General features: G+C 40.2%; 1 protein-coding gene across 6 annotated transcripts in view; it reads left to right on the top strand.

Moving 5' to 3' along the window:
- Sh3kbp1 (SH3 domain containing kinase binding protein 1) overlaps positions 1 to 15,582 on the top strand; it is a 390,661-nt gene that overhangs the window by 289,624 nt on the left and 85,455 nt on the right. For all 6 annotated transcript variants that reach the window (XM_029564790.1, XM_008835702.2, XM_008835705.2 and 3 more), the window contains one exon: positions 13,500 to 13,607. In XM_029564790.1, coding sequence (XP_029420650.1) covers positions 13,500 to 13,607 — 108 coding nt within the window. The remainder of the gene's footprint in view (positions 1 to 13,499; positions 13,608 to 15,582) is intronic.

Below are 15,582 nucleotides of genomic sequence, written 5' to 3'. Positions count from 1 at the left end.
TATCTTAGAATTCTCTATAAGTTTTTTATGAGAATACAGCTTTTTGTTTTAAAACAAGTTCCAGGTATTAACAGAAATATGTATCTCAAATAAATATGTATGTTTATGAAAAAAAATTATTTTTAAAAATTTATGTGTATATGTTTTTGTGACTATATTTCTTGAGTGTGTGGGTACCCTAGAAGACCAGAAGAAAGTGTTGGATCACCTAGAGCTGGAGTTACAGGTAGTTGTGAGCCACCCCATTTGTGTGCTGGGAACCAAATTCTGATCTTCTGCAAGACAAGGAACCATTTTTAACCCCTGAGTCATTTCTTTAACCCAAGCAATAATTATTCTTGTCATTTTCTTAAAATTTTTATTACATTTCTTTAATATTTGTATATGTGAATGAGGGGGGACATGCATATGCCATGGTGCGTGTGTGCGTGCGTGCGTGCATGTGTGTGTGTGTGTGTGTGTGTGTGTGTGTGTGTGTGTGTGTGTGTAGGTGAGAGGACAGCTGTGGGAGTCAGTTGTTTCCTTCTATCATGTGGGGCCCTGAGGCCAAACTCAAGTCATTAAGCTTGGCAGCAAGTACCTTTACTCACTTAGCCATCTTGCTGGCTCTATTCCTGCCACATTTTACCAGCTATATCAACCTTGGTCAAATTGCTTATCTCCCTTTGCCTCAGTTTCTACTTCTGTAAACTGTGGGTAATAATAGCACCTACCTCCTGATGCTGTGAAGATTAAATGAATTACAGTAGGTGCTATGGTCTTCATGTATCCCTCAAAGTTCATGTGTTCAAAACTTAATTTCCAGTGAAAGAATTGGGAGCTGGGACCTTTACAAAGTCATTTTGGCATGAGGGCCCTGCCCACACGTACTTTAATACCATAGGATTAGATTCATTATTGCCAGAGTAAGTGCCTGATAAAAGGATGAGTTCAGACCCCCTTCCCTTTCTCTGGCACATCCTCCCTTGCCTTTCCATCATCTTTCATGAGATGACACTATGAGGTATAGGCCCTTCAAGCATGGGTGTCCCATCATCTGCCTGTGAGAAATCTGTTCCTTTGTAAATTACCTGGAACCAGGCATTCTATTATAGCAGTACAAAATAGACTAATACAATAGACAGAGCACTTAGAAAGCCTAGCTGATAGTAAGTGCTGTATAAATGTTAGCAGTTATTTCCTGATGATAAATTGCTAAATGTAATGCTGCATCAGTGTATTTTGAAGGCATTTAAGTGATGTTCTGAAATATTAGGCTAATTTAATCTCCCCATAGGAGTGTGAGCGAACGTTTCCCTATCCGTATCATCTCTGGATATTATTCTTTCTATTCTCTGCTAATATCTTTTAACTTCGGCTAATTATGTACTCTAAAAATGATTGCTGATCTGGAAATTTTTATGTATCATTTTCCTGTTGATTTTTTATAAAAATACCCTATATGCGTGCCATTAACCTGTCATTTATCGTATTACAAATATTTTTTTCTTAGTTTATGACTCATGGAAATATGTAAGTAAAAACTCATTAAAATAAATACTTTTCAGATTTCAAATGTCCTCATTTTATAGTTTACTGTGTAGTGCAGTAAAGTTCATCATTTTAAGAATAGTTTTTCTTAAGGCTTTTATATTTGTGCCCTAGATGAAGAGAGTAGCCAGCTAGTAAATGTTTTCCTTTCTGCCTTCCTCAGGGCTTTCAGGGGGCCTATTTAAAGCCTCTGTCCTTCCAGTATTTCTTATATTGGCATTTAGAGAGCTCCTGGGGTTATGCATAGATGCTTATAAGGAGCCTCCTGCCCCAGACCAGGGCCTGGCAGACTTTTGTAAAGGACCAGAAAGCAAGTATTTTTGGGCCTTGTGGGCCATGCCATCTCTGCTGCAACTACTGCTCTACCCTAGAGGGAAAATGGCCGTAGAGTTAAATGAATGGGCTTGGTTGAGTTCCAGTAAAACTTTATGAACATTTAAAACTGAGTGTTACTCATTTTTTATATTCTTTAAAGTTTTATTCTTCTTTTGATTTTCTTTAAACCATTTAAAAATGTGAAAACTATTCATAGCTTTTGACCCATAGGTTGTAGTTTGCTGACCCCTGAAATAGAATATCTGGAAATAGACTCCTAAAAATTCAGCCAATTAATTTTCAACAGAAGTACAAGACAGGGTAAGAGTTTAAATATTAGACTAGAGAGATGCCTCAGCAGGTTAAGGTGATGCCTCCATGCCTGACAGCCTGAGTTCAGTCTCTGGGACTCGCATGGCAGAAGGAGAAAACCAGCTCCTGAAAGATGTCCTCTGACTTCCCACATGTATACCTTGGATGCATATATTCATACACACATACATACACACACAAAATAAATGTAATAAAAACATTTTAAAAGTCTAAATCTTTTCAAATGGTGGTATTGGCACAATTGGATATACACAAGCTAAAAGTGAACTTTAGTCTAAACCCAACATATTTTGCAAAAATTAGCTCAAAGGAGACCATAAATGTACATGTAAAATGCAAAATATAGTTATTTATGAAGATAGGGAAGAGTTGTTAGACATGATACCAACAACACAGTTCATAAAAGAAAAACAGTTAAATTGGACCTTAGCAAAATTTAGAACTTTGGCTCTTTCAAGACACTGTTCAAAGAATGTGGTTGGTGGCTCTGTTTTTGCTACAAGGCCAACAGAGTCCTAGTGTTTCTCTAGTAATTGCTTGGCATGTAATTGCAGAAGTTTCAAGGCCCTTGATTTTTTTTAAGTCTTCCAGAAATTCTTTTGTAATATAAAGTCATGGCTCTTTTTATTTCCCCTGCCCATGTGCCCCTTCTCTCCCAATGGTGGGTGACAGGTGTAATCACACTCTCAAGGTCTAAGGTAGATTCAGCAGAGCAGCCTGAGGCCTTGAGTTTGGCCTGAGAACTGTACTTTTCACTCATGCAGTGGCCTAGTGACTTTATCAGCTAACTTAGATACACATCTTCAAAGATCTGTAGATTGGTCCCAGTGGAGAATGATAGCAAGAAGCTATGTAGGAATTTGCCAATAGCTACTGCAACTACCTTGCTTATTCTTGACCTTCCGAATGAGCATGCCTGTGCCCTTCACCTCATTCCTTCCCAGTCCTTATCCGTGAAATGAATGCAACTACCTCTTCCCCATTTACTGCCTTCTTTGCAGTAAACACAAGGAAAGGTGTTCTCTAAATGAGACTGTCTTTATCAATGAAGCAACATGATTTTCTGTCATTTCCACTATCCTTTTAATGGAAGGCAAGCATACCTTTGGATGCAGAGGTCATATACTTCTGTAAACATAAATAAAAATGAAAACTCAGCAACTGCATTTAGCCATGTGCTGTGGATGAAGCGAAAGTACCATTAGAAATTGCTTTGATGATTTACTGTGCAGTGTTCGTCTCAGTGTAAATTATAAAGGAAATAAAAAATGGGGAGTTTTTGAGAAAACATAATGTTATAGAAGTGCAAATATTTGATTATATTTAAATGGGCAGAAAAAATGTGAAAATGTCACCTAAATGATTTGTATTTTGCGAATGCCCTCATGTACAGTTAATATTTCTTGTCATACTTAAAGCCAGATTGCTAGGACTTTGGAAAGGCCCGTCTATATGGCTAGCTCTTTTTCATATGAGCACTGATTTTTGAGTTAGCTTTATGGAGGGAGAAAATCTTTTCTTCTGCTATTAGAAGAAGAGCTAAAGCACGTACATTTTTAAAGAAGACTTTAGATTATATGTGCCACAAATGAAATCAAGAAACAATTCTGATGTATGTGTTATGTTCCAACTGTGCAGTCAAGCCCCCACAACCCTGCACCCAATATGGCAGCTTCTGTTGGGTGATAGTCTCTGAAGAGACTCGAGGGGCATCTTTGTCTAAGAAGGAAACCAGCTGTGATCACAGAGGCCTTTGGGGTTTCTGCCCTTGATAATCTTCTATTAAATTCCCCAGGCCCTCTTTGCTTCTGGCCTTTGACTCTCTTCCTGTCAGCGGAAGCTGTTCTCTTTGTGGGAACAAAGATTTAGGTTAAGCTTGCTTTTTTTTGTTTCCATTTAGTGACATCTGCACTCAAAGGTTACTTCTGTAGCATTTCCTGACCCATGTGCTGGGAACAGGTTTCGGGAGTGTAGGAAAGTGAACTGTGCTTCTTGCCAGGGAAGATGACAAGGGCCTTAGGTGGCTGAAGCTCCCTTCTCTTTCCCATCCCCAGAAGATGGCCTCCAACAACCTTTGGCCTCTAGCTATGTAGAAATGGTATCATTTTACATGTGGGCCATTATCTGAAAAGGGTTGGGTGGAGTGTGTGCATTTTCCTACATAAAGATGTCTCACAAAGACTCTACTTTATCTTAGAGCATACTTCACCTTCCTTGTTAGAGAATAGCAGAGGAAACCCCAGGATAATTAGAATCTGTGTATATATCTTCATTTTAGATATTCTGTCCCTAGGACTTTTTACAGGAATTAAATCTTGCAGTAGTTCAGACATCGAAATATAGAGCTTAAAGTTCTATTATATCTAGAATAAAATTAATTCACTCTAATTAAAGAACCAGTCTTTTTAAGAGACTCTAACTTCTGATTATATTAATTATGGAATAAAGAAAGAGTATTAGACTTACCTTCCTGCTCTAGAGAACGCTAAAGTTTAACAAAATACACCAAGCAGCTGTTTTTAGGCATTGAACAATATATAGCACAAGGACATGATCTTGGAGACAAGGGAAGTATAAAAGTGACTTTTTCCCTGGGGCAATTTATAAATTGTAGCACAGAGCAGTACCCAAACAAAGAACAATGGACTCATGGGACACGGGAAACAGAAATTGTAATTCAAGCTATGGAAAACGCTCAGATTTGCAGAGCACAGAAATGTAGAGGAGTGAGATAATACAAAGAAAAAGTCCCAGAAATTTGTAGAAGGCTTCTTTTGGTCTTTGGCCAAATACTATGCTGGGCATCAATAAAGCAAGACCCCACTAAACCAGCCAGAAGATAAGGACTATGATCTGAGTAGACATCCCAGAGCTCACCAGTAGTGGGAGATGTCATAGCTTTGGTCATACCTAGTAGAAAAATAAAAATAAGGGGAGGGTGGACTGAACACCCTGTCATTCAATTGAGAACCTAGGAAATCCAGACATAGGACTATTGATACCCTAGGCCCACTCTTTTTTTTTTAAGTTTATTTTCTTTTTATGTATATATTTGTTTTACCTACATCCAGTCATTAGCTGCTACGTGGGTGCTGGGATCTGAACCCGAATCCTCTGCAAGAGCAAATGTTCTTAACCACTGAGCCATCTCTCCAGCCTCCACCCACCCACCCTTAGCAACGCCCCCAAGCCAAGCCTTGACAAGTCAAGCTGATTGGCAAGTAACTTTCCCACCATAACAAAAGCAGTACTCTTAGTAGGGAGATAAAAATCCAGTCTCCGTATCATGTGGCTCTACAGTTGTTGAGAGCATGTAATCACAAATGACTAGCTCTGTAAAGAAGCAGCTTTGGTTTGGGTAGCTTGTGAAGGATGTGGCAGCATTTCCGAGTAAAGTTTTTAGGCATCAGTATATGCTAATGCACTTCCTGTTTTTTGTTCATTATCCTTCCAGTTATACAATATATAAGATAAAAGTCAGTAATTAACACAGAAAAGCATGTAAACTGTTGCCCAACAAGAAGCCAGAAGTTTTTATAAGTGAATGGATTTCATGGTACCACAGAAGAGTGGATGACTTCTTAAACCTTAGTACATGTTGCCATTTGGAATGTGCCATTTTCTTGAGTGGCCTTGCCATTTTCTTGAGTAGGACCATGTCTTGGTTTCTCTTCCATTAATTCTGGTCTGCAAGCATCTCTTCTGACACTGAGACAGTGCACAGTTCTCTTTTTTTCTTGTTACCTCACAAACCATGCTGTGGATGAGCCTGCTTTAGTAACTGACTTCTGGGGATGTGGGAAATCCTAAGCAGTATTCCCAGCCATACAGTGTAATCACGTCTCTTGGGGAGGTGTTAACAAGCAGAAGCAGAGCAGAGTCACCTCGGCTTCCACAGAGCTTTTCCGTACCTCTCCCCGAAGCTTTCCATGCAGAAGGCACTCATTAGTAAATATTAGACAGCACATCCTTATTGTCAGTGAACATTCAGGGTGTGAGGCCACTCTGAAGCTCACTTAACAGCCATACTGAAATTGTTCAACACTCAGCTTTCTCCTCAAATGATATGTCAGCCACTAGGGAAGGTCAGGAAAACAGCCATGTTGGATAACTTCTCGGAACTCAGTACTAGGGAGACAGCTGACCACTAGGAGTGCTTGAGTAGAGTAGGTCTCTCATTTGGACCAGGTGGTGAATCCATCCTTGTCTTTGCATTTTGGAGGCTGACATATGCTTTTCTAAGCCACATGTTACCCTTTGAACTGAAATCAGACATTTCTAATTCCTGAGAAAACGTGATCTTATCTTTTAAGGGTTCTTTTTATGTATTTACTGTAACTGTAGCTAGATAATAAATTCAGTACAGATCATCAGGTAAGCCTGACTGTATGCATGAAGCTTAGTTTATGGAGCTACACTATTCCCCCTTGATCTTGACCTTTCTTCTGCTGTTTGAAAATTGAGAGGTGTAAAAGCCGTAGTCTGAAGGGAGTTTGGACCATCTACCAGTTCATCCATTTAGCCAGAATCAGCATGTGCTTTCCTGGATTTTCAGTGGCTACAAAGGTGTGAAGATGGATATTTAATTTCAAGGAGTTTACCCATTTTAAGAACTTTGCTACTCAAAGTATGGTCCACAAAGAAGTGGCATTAAGGGATGGAGAGATGGCTTAGTGGTTAAGAGCACTAGCTGCTCTTGCAGAGGACCCTGGTTCCGTTCCCAGCACCCACATGGCAGCTGACAACCATCTGTAACTCCAGTTTCAGGGGAATCTGACATGCTCTTCTGACCTCCGTGGGCATTGCATGACATGGATGCACTTACATACATGCAGACAATACACTCATATACATAAAATAAAAAAGGGGCTAGAGAGATGGCTCAGTGGTTGAGAACATTGGTTGTTCTTGCAGAACACCCAGGTTCAAATCCCAACACCCACATAGCAGCTAACAACTGTCCGTGGCTCCAGTCCCAGAGGATCTGACAGCCTCTTCTGACCTCTGTGGGCATTGTACGGCATGGGTGCACTTACCTACATACAGGCAATACATGCATACACATATTTTTTTAAAAATTTAAATAAAATATTTTAAAGAGAAGTGGTATTGAAACAATTTGAGAAACTCTTAGAAAAGATGAATCCCAGACTTGCTTCAGAATTATTGAATCTGAATTGGCATTTTTTTACAAGCTCCCCAAGTGTGTAGGATAATTCTCAACCCACACATTAAAATAGTTAGAGCCTTTTGAAAGCACTGATTTCTTGCACATATACCCCCTTCCAAATTATTATTTAACTGATGTATTGTTTGGCTTAGGCATTAGATGCTTAAGAAATTCTCAAATAGGCCTAATGTGCGACCAGATTTGAGAGCCAATTATCTAATAGATCACTTTGTACTCCAGACAGAACAGCTCAAGATGAGGTCATGGTACGTTTTTTTAACCACTTTACAAGCCAGGTAGCAAATTTGTCTTAAGATTCAACGTGACTAACCTAAGGTAAACATAGGAAGTCCCACTAGTGGCTTTTGCTTAGATGGCTCTCACTATGGCAACAGGTTGTCTATGTGAGAGTCTCTCTCAGCTGGTCCCTGGCACAACAGCTATGTGGAGTGCTAAAGTGCTTCATCCAAGTTCCCTGGGGCCACGCTGGCAGGACTGAACAGAATGAGGCATGATATTGAAGTCTGGGCACAGCTTCTTCCTTCAGACATACCCTAGGGCCTTGGCTTATCTCCCTTTGGCCACCCTCCAAGCATGAACTCCTGCCAGGGTCTAGAATTGACTTGATCCCAGCAGAAGCCAGCAGGAGTGGCTCATCAGTGCCCCAAAATGGTGTCAGGTCACATGACAAGTGCATGGGAGTTTAATTCAGAAGTGTTCCTGGACTGGGGCTATAACTCGGATGGTAGAGCACTTGTATATCATTCACAAAGCCCTAGATTCTATCCTCAGCATTGCATAAGCCAGGAGTGGTGGCACACATCTATAATCCCAACACTTGGAAGGTGGACGCAGGAGGATCAAGAGTTCAAGATCATACTCAACTACATAGTAAGTTCAGGACCAGCCTGGACATGAGACTCTGTCTCAAAGAAAAAAAGAAGTGTTTGCAGTTATATTATTATCCCTCAGGGATTCAGGTCAATCAATAGAATCTCAGTCATGATAACAACCAGCAGTGTACCATTTTTTACAAAGATCTTCATGTGTCACAAGAAACAGATCCAGAGAGTTCTCATCCCTAGTATCACATGGCCCATTTCCCCCCGCTCTCTGTAGTTCCACTTAAGCATATAAGACAAAATAAGTAATAGCACTCTCGTGTCATAGCAAATTCTCCCTTATTTGTGCTATGCTAGTGGTGAGCAGATAACCCAAGATTGAGCAGAGCATAGAGGCTGGGCTGTAACATACCTACTTAAGACTCTCTTCACTCATTCATTGCAAAGAAACTTAGCCTTTGTTTTCACAAAGAATAATATCCTGTTTTATTCTGATATCTGCCTGGCCGTGAGGCATAGACAAACCATTTTGGGGGCTGGAGAGATGGCTCAGTGGTTGAGAGCACTGGTTGTACTTGGAGAGTTCTTGCAGGGCTAGGTTCAATTTCCAGCACCCACATGGTGGCTAACAACCGTCTGTAACTCCAGTTCCAGGGGATCCGACGCCCTCTTCTGTCCTCCACAGGCACTGCATGTCACAGGTGTACTTACACACATGCAAGCATAACACTCATACACATAAAAATAATAAATAGATAAATAAAACCATTTGGGCCATTTTGAGGGCTTAATCATCGAAAGAGTGAAGATTCTGTATCTACAATATGATTTCTTTCTATATTCTTGATACGGCTTCTGGTCTTCTTGTCCCTTCTTTCATGCCCATAAAGCTTATTTATAAACATCATTTTTTCAGAAGCTTTCATCCACCAGGTATGTCCAACTTTTTGACATTTCACCTCAACGCTGTCATCTGCAAATATGTTAGGCTGCGTTCATAGCTATAATGGGATGCATATGGACCATAGGTTGGACATACCTGACATACCTCCTTTTCCTCCATTCACAGGTTGTCTCTTAACTTGCCTATACTGCCTTTTCTCTTCTTATTAGCCCATAAATTCCACTGTAACTGTCATCTCATGCTATACCTCGTGTGGTTATTAATAGTGCCTCAGGTTTGGAAATAGCGGTATTTTGACCACAATTGCCTCTTCCCTCAATGGTCAGCTACTGCCTTGCAGCCCTACCTTCACTTGATACTTGCTTTGGGAATATCCTTTTTCACCCTGATTATGTTCTGGGCTTATAAGTCATTGACCTCCCATTCCTCCATTCTACCCCTGTCACTCCTGGGTATCATTCTTGCCTCACACCTCAGGTAACTGTGATGGACATTGATTGGCCTTTGCTCTAAACTCCAATTCTTGGATGTTCTCTTACTGTGATCACAGCTTCCAACTCACTTGCTTCCCTTCCTGTACACTTGGTGAGCCTGCCCTTGACTTTCTCAGCCTCACTTCTTGCCATTTTCTTTCTCCAAGCTGTCCAGCATCTCTTGCTTCTACTTATTTTTAAATCCTACTGGACATTCCAGCCAGTGTTTCCTTGCCTTTTGGATTCGCTGTGCTTGCCTCTCCCATGAGGCTCTGAGTTTGGGAGCCCCATGAAGACATGATGATTTTCTTTTATTCCCTCAATTCTTCTCCTATCCTGTGCATTTTAGAACCTCAAGAGATAAATTGAATTTCCTGCTATTTCATACTTCTGGAAGTGTGGTCCTCATACAAATAATTCTCTCCTCGTTGCTGCCATCAAAAACCTAGTTCTTTTGTCTGCTTTGCTGAAAAGGCTTATTTTCACTTCTCACTTTACTGTCAATTTTTTCTAGCTTCTCTTAAATTAGCTTCATTGCTGGAGGAAAATGCTTAGGTTGTCTGTAAATTTCTATCCCACTCCAGGCACCCAAACCTGTGCCTAGTCTCTCTGCTCTGTAGCAGCCTCTCTCATTGGCTTCTCTTAATAGTCCTAGCCACCCTGGCAGCTTCTTTTGTGACTTGTCTTATCTCATCCCTGGGCCTTGTGTTTACTCTTATGCCAATTAGAACAATTAGACATATTGTGTCCATCCTTTGTTCTTTCCTGAACTTGCTTTGCGTTGCGTGATGATTACATATTAGTGTTTTCCTTAAGGAACAGAGTTCAGATGACCCATCCCAAACAGTCATTGCTGATTTGAAATGCGATTAATATAAGGTCATTAGGCAACGTTTTCCTATGTAGGCATGCATAAGTTTTCAAGTGCTCCCTGATAGGCTCTTGCTTATTAAAATTTTCCTAATTGATTTTCTAACACAAAAAACAAAATGGTTGCTGGGGTACTATTTATATAAGGCTAAGTTGAAAAATGGTTTCATGCCTATTAGGAAGTTTGAAAGAAATATAGCACTAAATGGTATTTGCATGCCTTTTGTGGATATGGTTCTGTATCCAATGAGCCAGATTGAATGCAGAGGGAAGCTTAGTCCTCACATAAGCAAACCCTTCACACATGTTAAGATTTGCGATTACTTGAAAAGACTGTAATGATTCCTTTTTCTTTTCATACCAGTGCATTTGGTTAAGAACTATTACCCAAAAGGACACAGCAGAATATTTCACATGTATCTCAATCTCCTAGGGAGTGGGTACCATGAGGCTGAATGCTTAATGTTCAGTATCTGCAGAACATTAATGTACTTTGCACTTAGATGTTTGTTGAATTGAGTATCATGAAGTGTGAGTACAGTACTGAGTGTTAGGGAAAAGAAGGCATTCATCATCATACTTGCCTGCCTAAAGGTGAAGTTCAAGTTGAATTTTGAAGTTGAGAAAGTCCATGCAGAAAGAAAGGAGAAAAAAGCAGTTCCAGGAATATCCTTGGAAGCAGAACCTTCTAGACAGAAAGACTTAATTTTCAAGGATTCATGGTAAAGAAATTCTACCCCATTGCTTCCTTTGTAAGCTTTACTAGTATCATTGATGAAGCATATAATAACCTCAGAAGCTACCAAGCTGTGCTACTACTCTCCTGGCTTTGGGGATTGATGTGTGCATAATTGTTTAGGGGGTGATGTGTGAAAGGGCAGGATCATCCTGTTTACCTGGATTTCTTGTCATTTTTCCAGAAAGATGAAAATTCCCTGTTGTTGGAAGTCTTTTGAAACATTGTTTTGTTTGGGGTAAATCTAAACTTGTTGCTTGATGAATATTTGTTTTAAAGATTTATTTTTTATTTGTGTGTATGGGTGTGTGTCTGTGTGAGTATATTTCATGTGTGTGCAGTGCCAGTGGAGGCCAGAAGATGGTGTCAGATTCCCTGGAGTTGGAGTTACAAGTGGTTAATGAGCCACTTCAGCTGTATGTGCTGGGAATTGAGCTTGCGTTCTCTACAATATCAACAAACACTCAAATCAATGGAGCCATCTTTTCAGATCTATATTTCTTTTTATAGTGTTGGTTAGGACTAGAATTTACAGTCTGTGACTAAAGGCTCGTCTCAGATCTTCATTCTCTCCTAAGGGGTCAGTTTTTCCTTGCAACAAATACCATGGAGGAAGGGAAGGTCTTGCTTACAGTATACCTGATGCTAACTTGTTTAGGCCATCTTGTCTGCAATAATCCAAAGATTTGGATTGCACAAAATTATAGATCTAAGAGAGCATTCATCAATACACATATTTGTTAAATGGGGCATTGTACAAAGGGCTGGGGGCATAAAGATGAAAAAATCACCTCTGGAATGTATGATCTACCAAGGTACAAGTGAACCACAAAGCTATGGCCCTAGGGTCCTACATCTGGTGCTTGAACCTTCCTGCCCTTTTTCCCATTTTTATCAGTGTTGTAGAGGATGATAGATTCTCTTCATGGTCCTCAGGCATAATCTCCTCTCTTTCTTGATCATTATCTTACTTTGTATGTAGCTTTAAAGTCCTATAGTTAACCAGCCTTTTCTGGAAAGCATTCACTTATTTGCGTTTCAACTAGTAGTCTGGAATTTTGTTTTAACTCAAGGGTTTTGCAGTTACTTGACAATAATGTCTAAACTGTATGTACACTGGGAAGGAAGGGAAGAGCTTTACAGTTGGCTGAGTCTTGGATTGAATCATACAAGTGGAATTGGACTCAGAGTATCTAGATGAGGTAGAGTTCCAACTAATTAAAAAGGGGGAAGACTAGGAGTGGTTCTGTGGCCTGAGGTTGAGTGCTTATAGAGCTCAGGGTGGAAGCTTGAAAAAAGGTGAGACTCCTGCCAGTCTTGCACAGTGCTGTTCCCACAGCACCTGGCTCAGTGCATGGCACAGAATAGGTACTCAAGATGCATTCATTGGGTGGGTGGGTGGATGGATGGATGGACGGATATATGTAATAGAAATGATTTGAAGAGAAGCAAGTTTAATCTGACAGAATAGCTAAGTAATGTTAACTGGACTTGTTGACATGAAAAGGAGAAGGTGATGGAGAGCTATGTGTTAATGAGCTTGCTGTTACAAAGCCCTTTTAACTTTGACAAACATTGTGGCAAGCTATCAAAGAGGATATTTGTGTATGTGTGATAATTTTCTAAGCTACCTTTGCAGTTAATGAAGTACTGTCATTTCATTAAAATTAAAATGAAGAAAATGCATATCCTCTCATCTTTAAGGAAATAAAGAAGAAGACTAGGCCAGATATGGTAATGCCTATAATCCCAGAACTCATTAGGTGAAGACAGGAGGATCAAGAGTTCAAGGCCAGCCTTGGCTAAAAACAAAAACAAAAACACACCAAACATGGGAACTCCCAGAACCCACATGGCAGCTAGTAACTATCCATAACTCCAGTCCCAAGAGATACAATGCCCTCATCTGTCCTCCGAGGGCACTGCATGACACAGGTGCACTTACATACATGCAGGCATAACACTCATACACATAAAAAATCAATTTAAAAAATAGCAACAAAAACGAAGACTGTTTAGGTTCAGAACATCTAAAATCATGCCTGGGTTTTAATTCCTAGTAGGTGGCATGTATTCTCCCTTACGACTTGGAATTCCTTACTGAATTAGTAACTCTGATCACATTGATAGTGGCCTGAAGGAAAGGTTTTCTTAGGGTTGGCATGTAGCTAAGAGGTAGAACCCTTGCCTCTTACATTCAGGACCCTGGGTTCCAGCCCCAGCACCACGAAAAAGGAAAAGGCTTCTACTCTCTCACAAAGGGATATCAGACCTTTTTGGAGGGTACTTGCCCCCATTTCTTACTCTCTAACTCTCCATTTTCTAGGACTGCATCGATGTAGGCTGGTGGGAAGGAGAGCTCAATGGCAGACGAGGAGTGTTTCCTGATAACTTCGTGAAGTTACTTCCGCCAGACTTTGACAAGGAAGGGAATGTAAGTCTCTTTGCTGTTGATCTGAGTGTCCCCCATGCTGTCAAAATTGTGGCTCTCTTGACAGGACTTGGGATGGGAAGTGGGGACATGGTGGTATGACATTAAAGAGCACTGACATTTGAATGTTTAATGAGCCTGGGTTCTGAGCCCTGGACTGCCTATACTGCAAAACAAGCCTATTATAGAATCTATCTACCAGCTCTTGAATGGGATCCCTATTCCAAGGCTGCATGTAAAAGCAAGATAATGTATGTACAACATTTAGTATAACACTTGGCACATTTGAATACCCAGGTATTCAAATACTGTGGTAACCCTGGGTGCTCACTTGATAAGTGAACATTCCATTTGACTACCTGAGATCCAGTCTCAGATAGCATGGTTCTATAAAACATCGTCTTTGGGGATGCTCAAGTAGCCATTGTTTTGAAAGTTGCTGAATGTCTCATCATGAGGCTGAGAATGGAGAGGACAGCTAGTCTTCTTATACAGGATATGCGTGTGTGTATACATATTCAAATATATATGTACACGCCTCTCATCTAGGTCCTCTCTTGCCTTGTGGGAACCTATTTGAAAATGCCCCTATTTAGATGAGCCATCTTTTTGTTGTTGTTTGTTTTTTGTTTGTTTGCTTCACTCCTTGGGTCCTCCTGTTCCTCTGCTAATGACGTTTCAAGAAATAGCGAAAAACCGGAAGTACTTTACAGTGTAAGGGGACAGGTGTTTCTTCTTATCTATCCATCCTGTTCTATACCTTACGGCTCTTTTCTCAGGCTTTTGTATGATTTTGACAGCCTTCCTGGGCTGGGATCTATTTGGACCCAGCAAGTGTTCCTGGATCAACCTAACCCCAACTTTTTAGTTACTCTTTTCATTTCTGTGACAAAGTATTTAACAAAAACAACTTAAGGGTTTATTTTGGCTCACAGTTTGAGGGTATAGTCCATCATGGTAGGGAAGTTATGGCAGCAGGAACTTGAGGTAGCTGTTCACATTGCATCTGCAGTCAGGAAGCAGAGAGAGATGAATGTTTTGGTGCTCAGCTCGCTTTCACCTTTTTATTCAGTCCAGGACCCCAGCTGGTGGAATGGTGCTGCCAACTTTTCAGATGGGTCTTACCACACCAATTAACCCAATCTAGAAACTCCCTCGTAGACATGCCTAGAGATTTATCTTCTAGGTGATACAAGATCTTGTTAAGTTGACAATATTAACCATCACATTGACCTTGATAATCACTTTTCCAGAGCTGATTTGTGGGAAGGATAGCTACAATACTGGTAGATTGCCAAGGATGCTACAGTGCCATTTAATGATACATGTTCTGCTTAGCTAAATAGGTATATTTCTTTAAGAAGCTAGTTTTGTTTTAAGCAGCTCTAACAAACTCGCAGGTGATGTTGATGCTGCTGTACTATGGATCATACTTTGAGTATCAAGGTTCCAAAAACACTTTAGGAATCAGAAATCAGATTCTCTACAACTGTGATTAAATTCCAAGAGCGGGTGACAGGTATAGAGCATAACATATTCCTCACTGAAACAGTATAAGAAAGCAAGCTATTTAAGAGTCTTATCCTTGGAGATGCCCCATGTGTCTGGCAGTGGAAAAATGCCTTGTTCACTTTAACCATCCCAGTTGTTATGGTTACTATTACTGCAAGGATGTGAAAAGGCTCCAGCCACACTGGGAAGTAGCATTAAAACATTAACTCTGTTTACTGCTGAGTAAAACTCCATTGTGTAAATGAACCACATTTTTATTATCCACTCATCAGTTCAGGGACACTTAGGTTGTTTCCATCTCTTAGCTATTGTGAAAGGAATAGCAACAAACATGAAATCATGAAATTTTCAGGTAAATGTATGAAACTAGAAACTGTTATACTAAGTGGACTAACACACACTCAGAAAAACAAATGACATATGTTCTCCCTCATATGTGGATCCTAGCACCAAATCCTTATAAGTG

This window comes from Nannospalax galili, unplaced genomic scaffold (assembly GCF_000622305.1).
Source record: "Nannospalax galili isolate Female #2095 unplaced genomic scaffold, S.galili_v1.0 scaffold217, whole genome shotgun sequence".
Classification (NCBI taxonomy): domain Eukaryota; kingdom Metazoa; phylum Chordata; class Mammalia; order Rodentia; family Spalacidae; genus Nannospalax; species Nannospalax galili.
The sequence above is the reverse complement of the archived record's forward strand: the minus strand, read 5'-3'. Positions and strand labels throughout refer to the sequence as shown.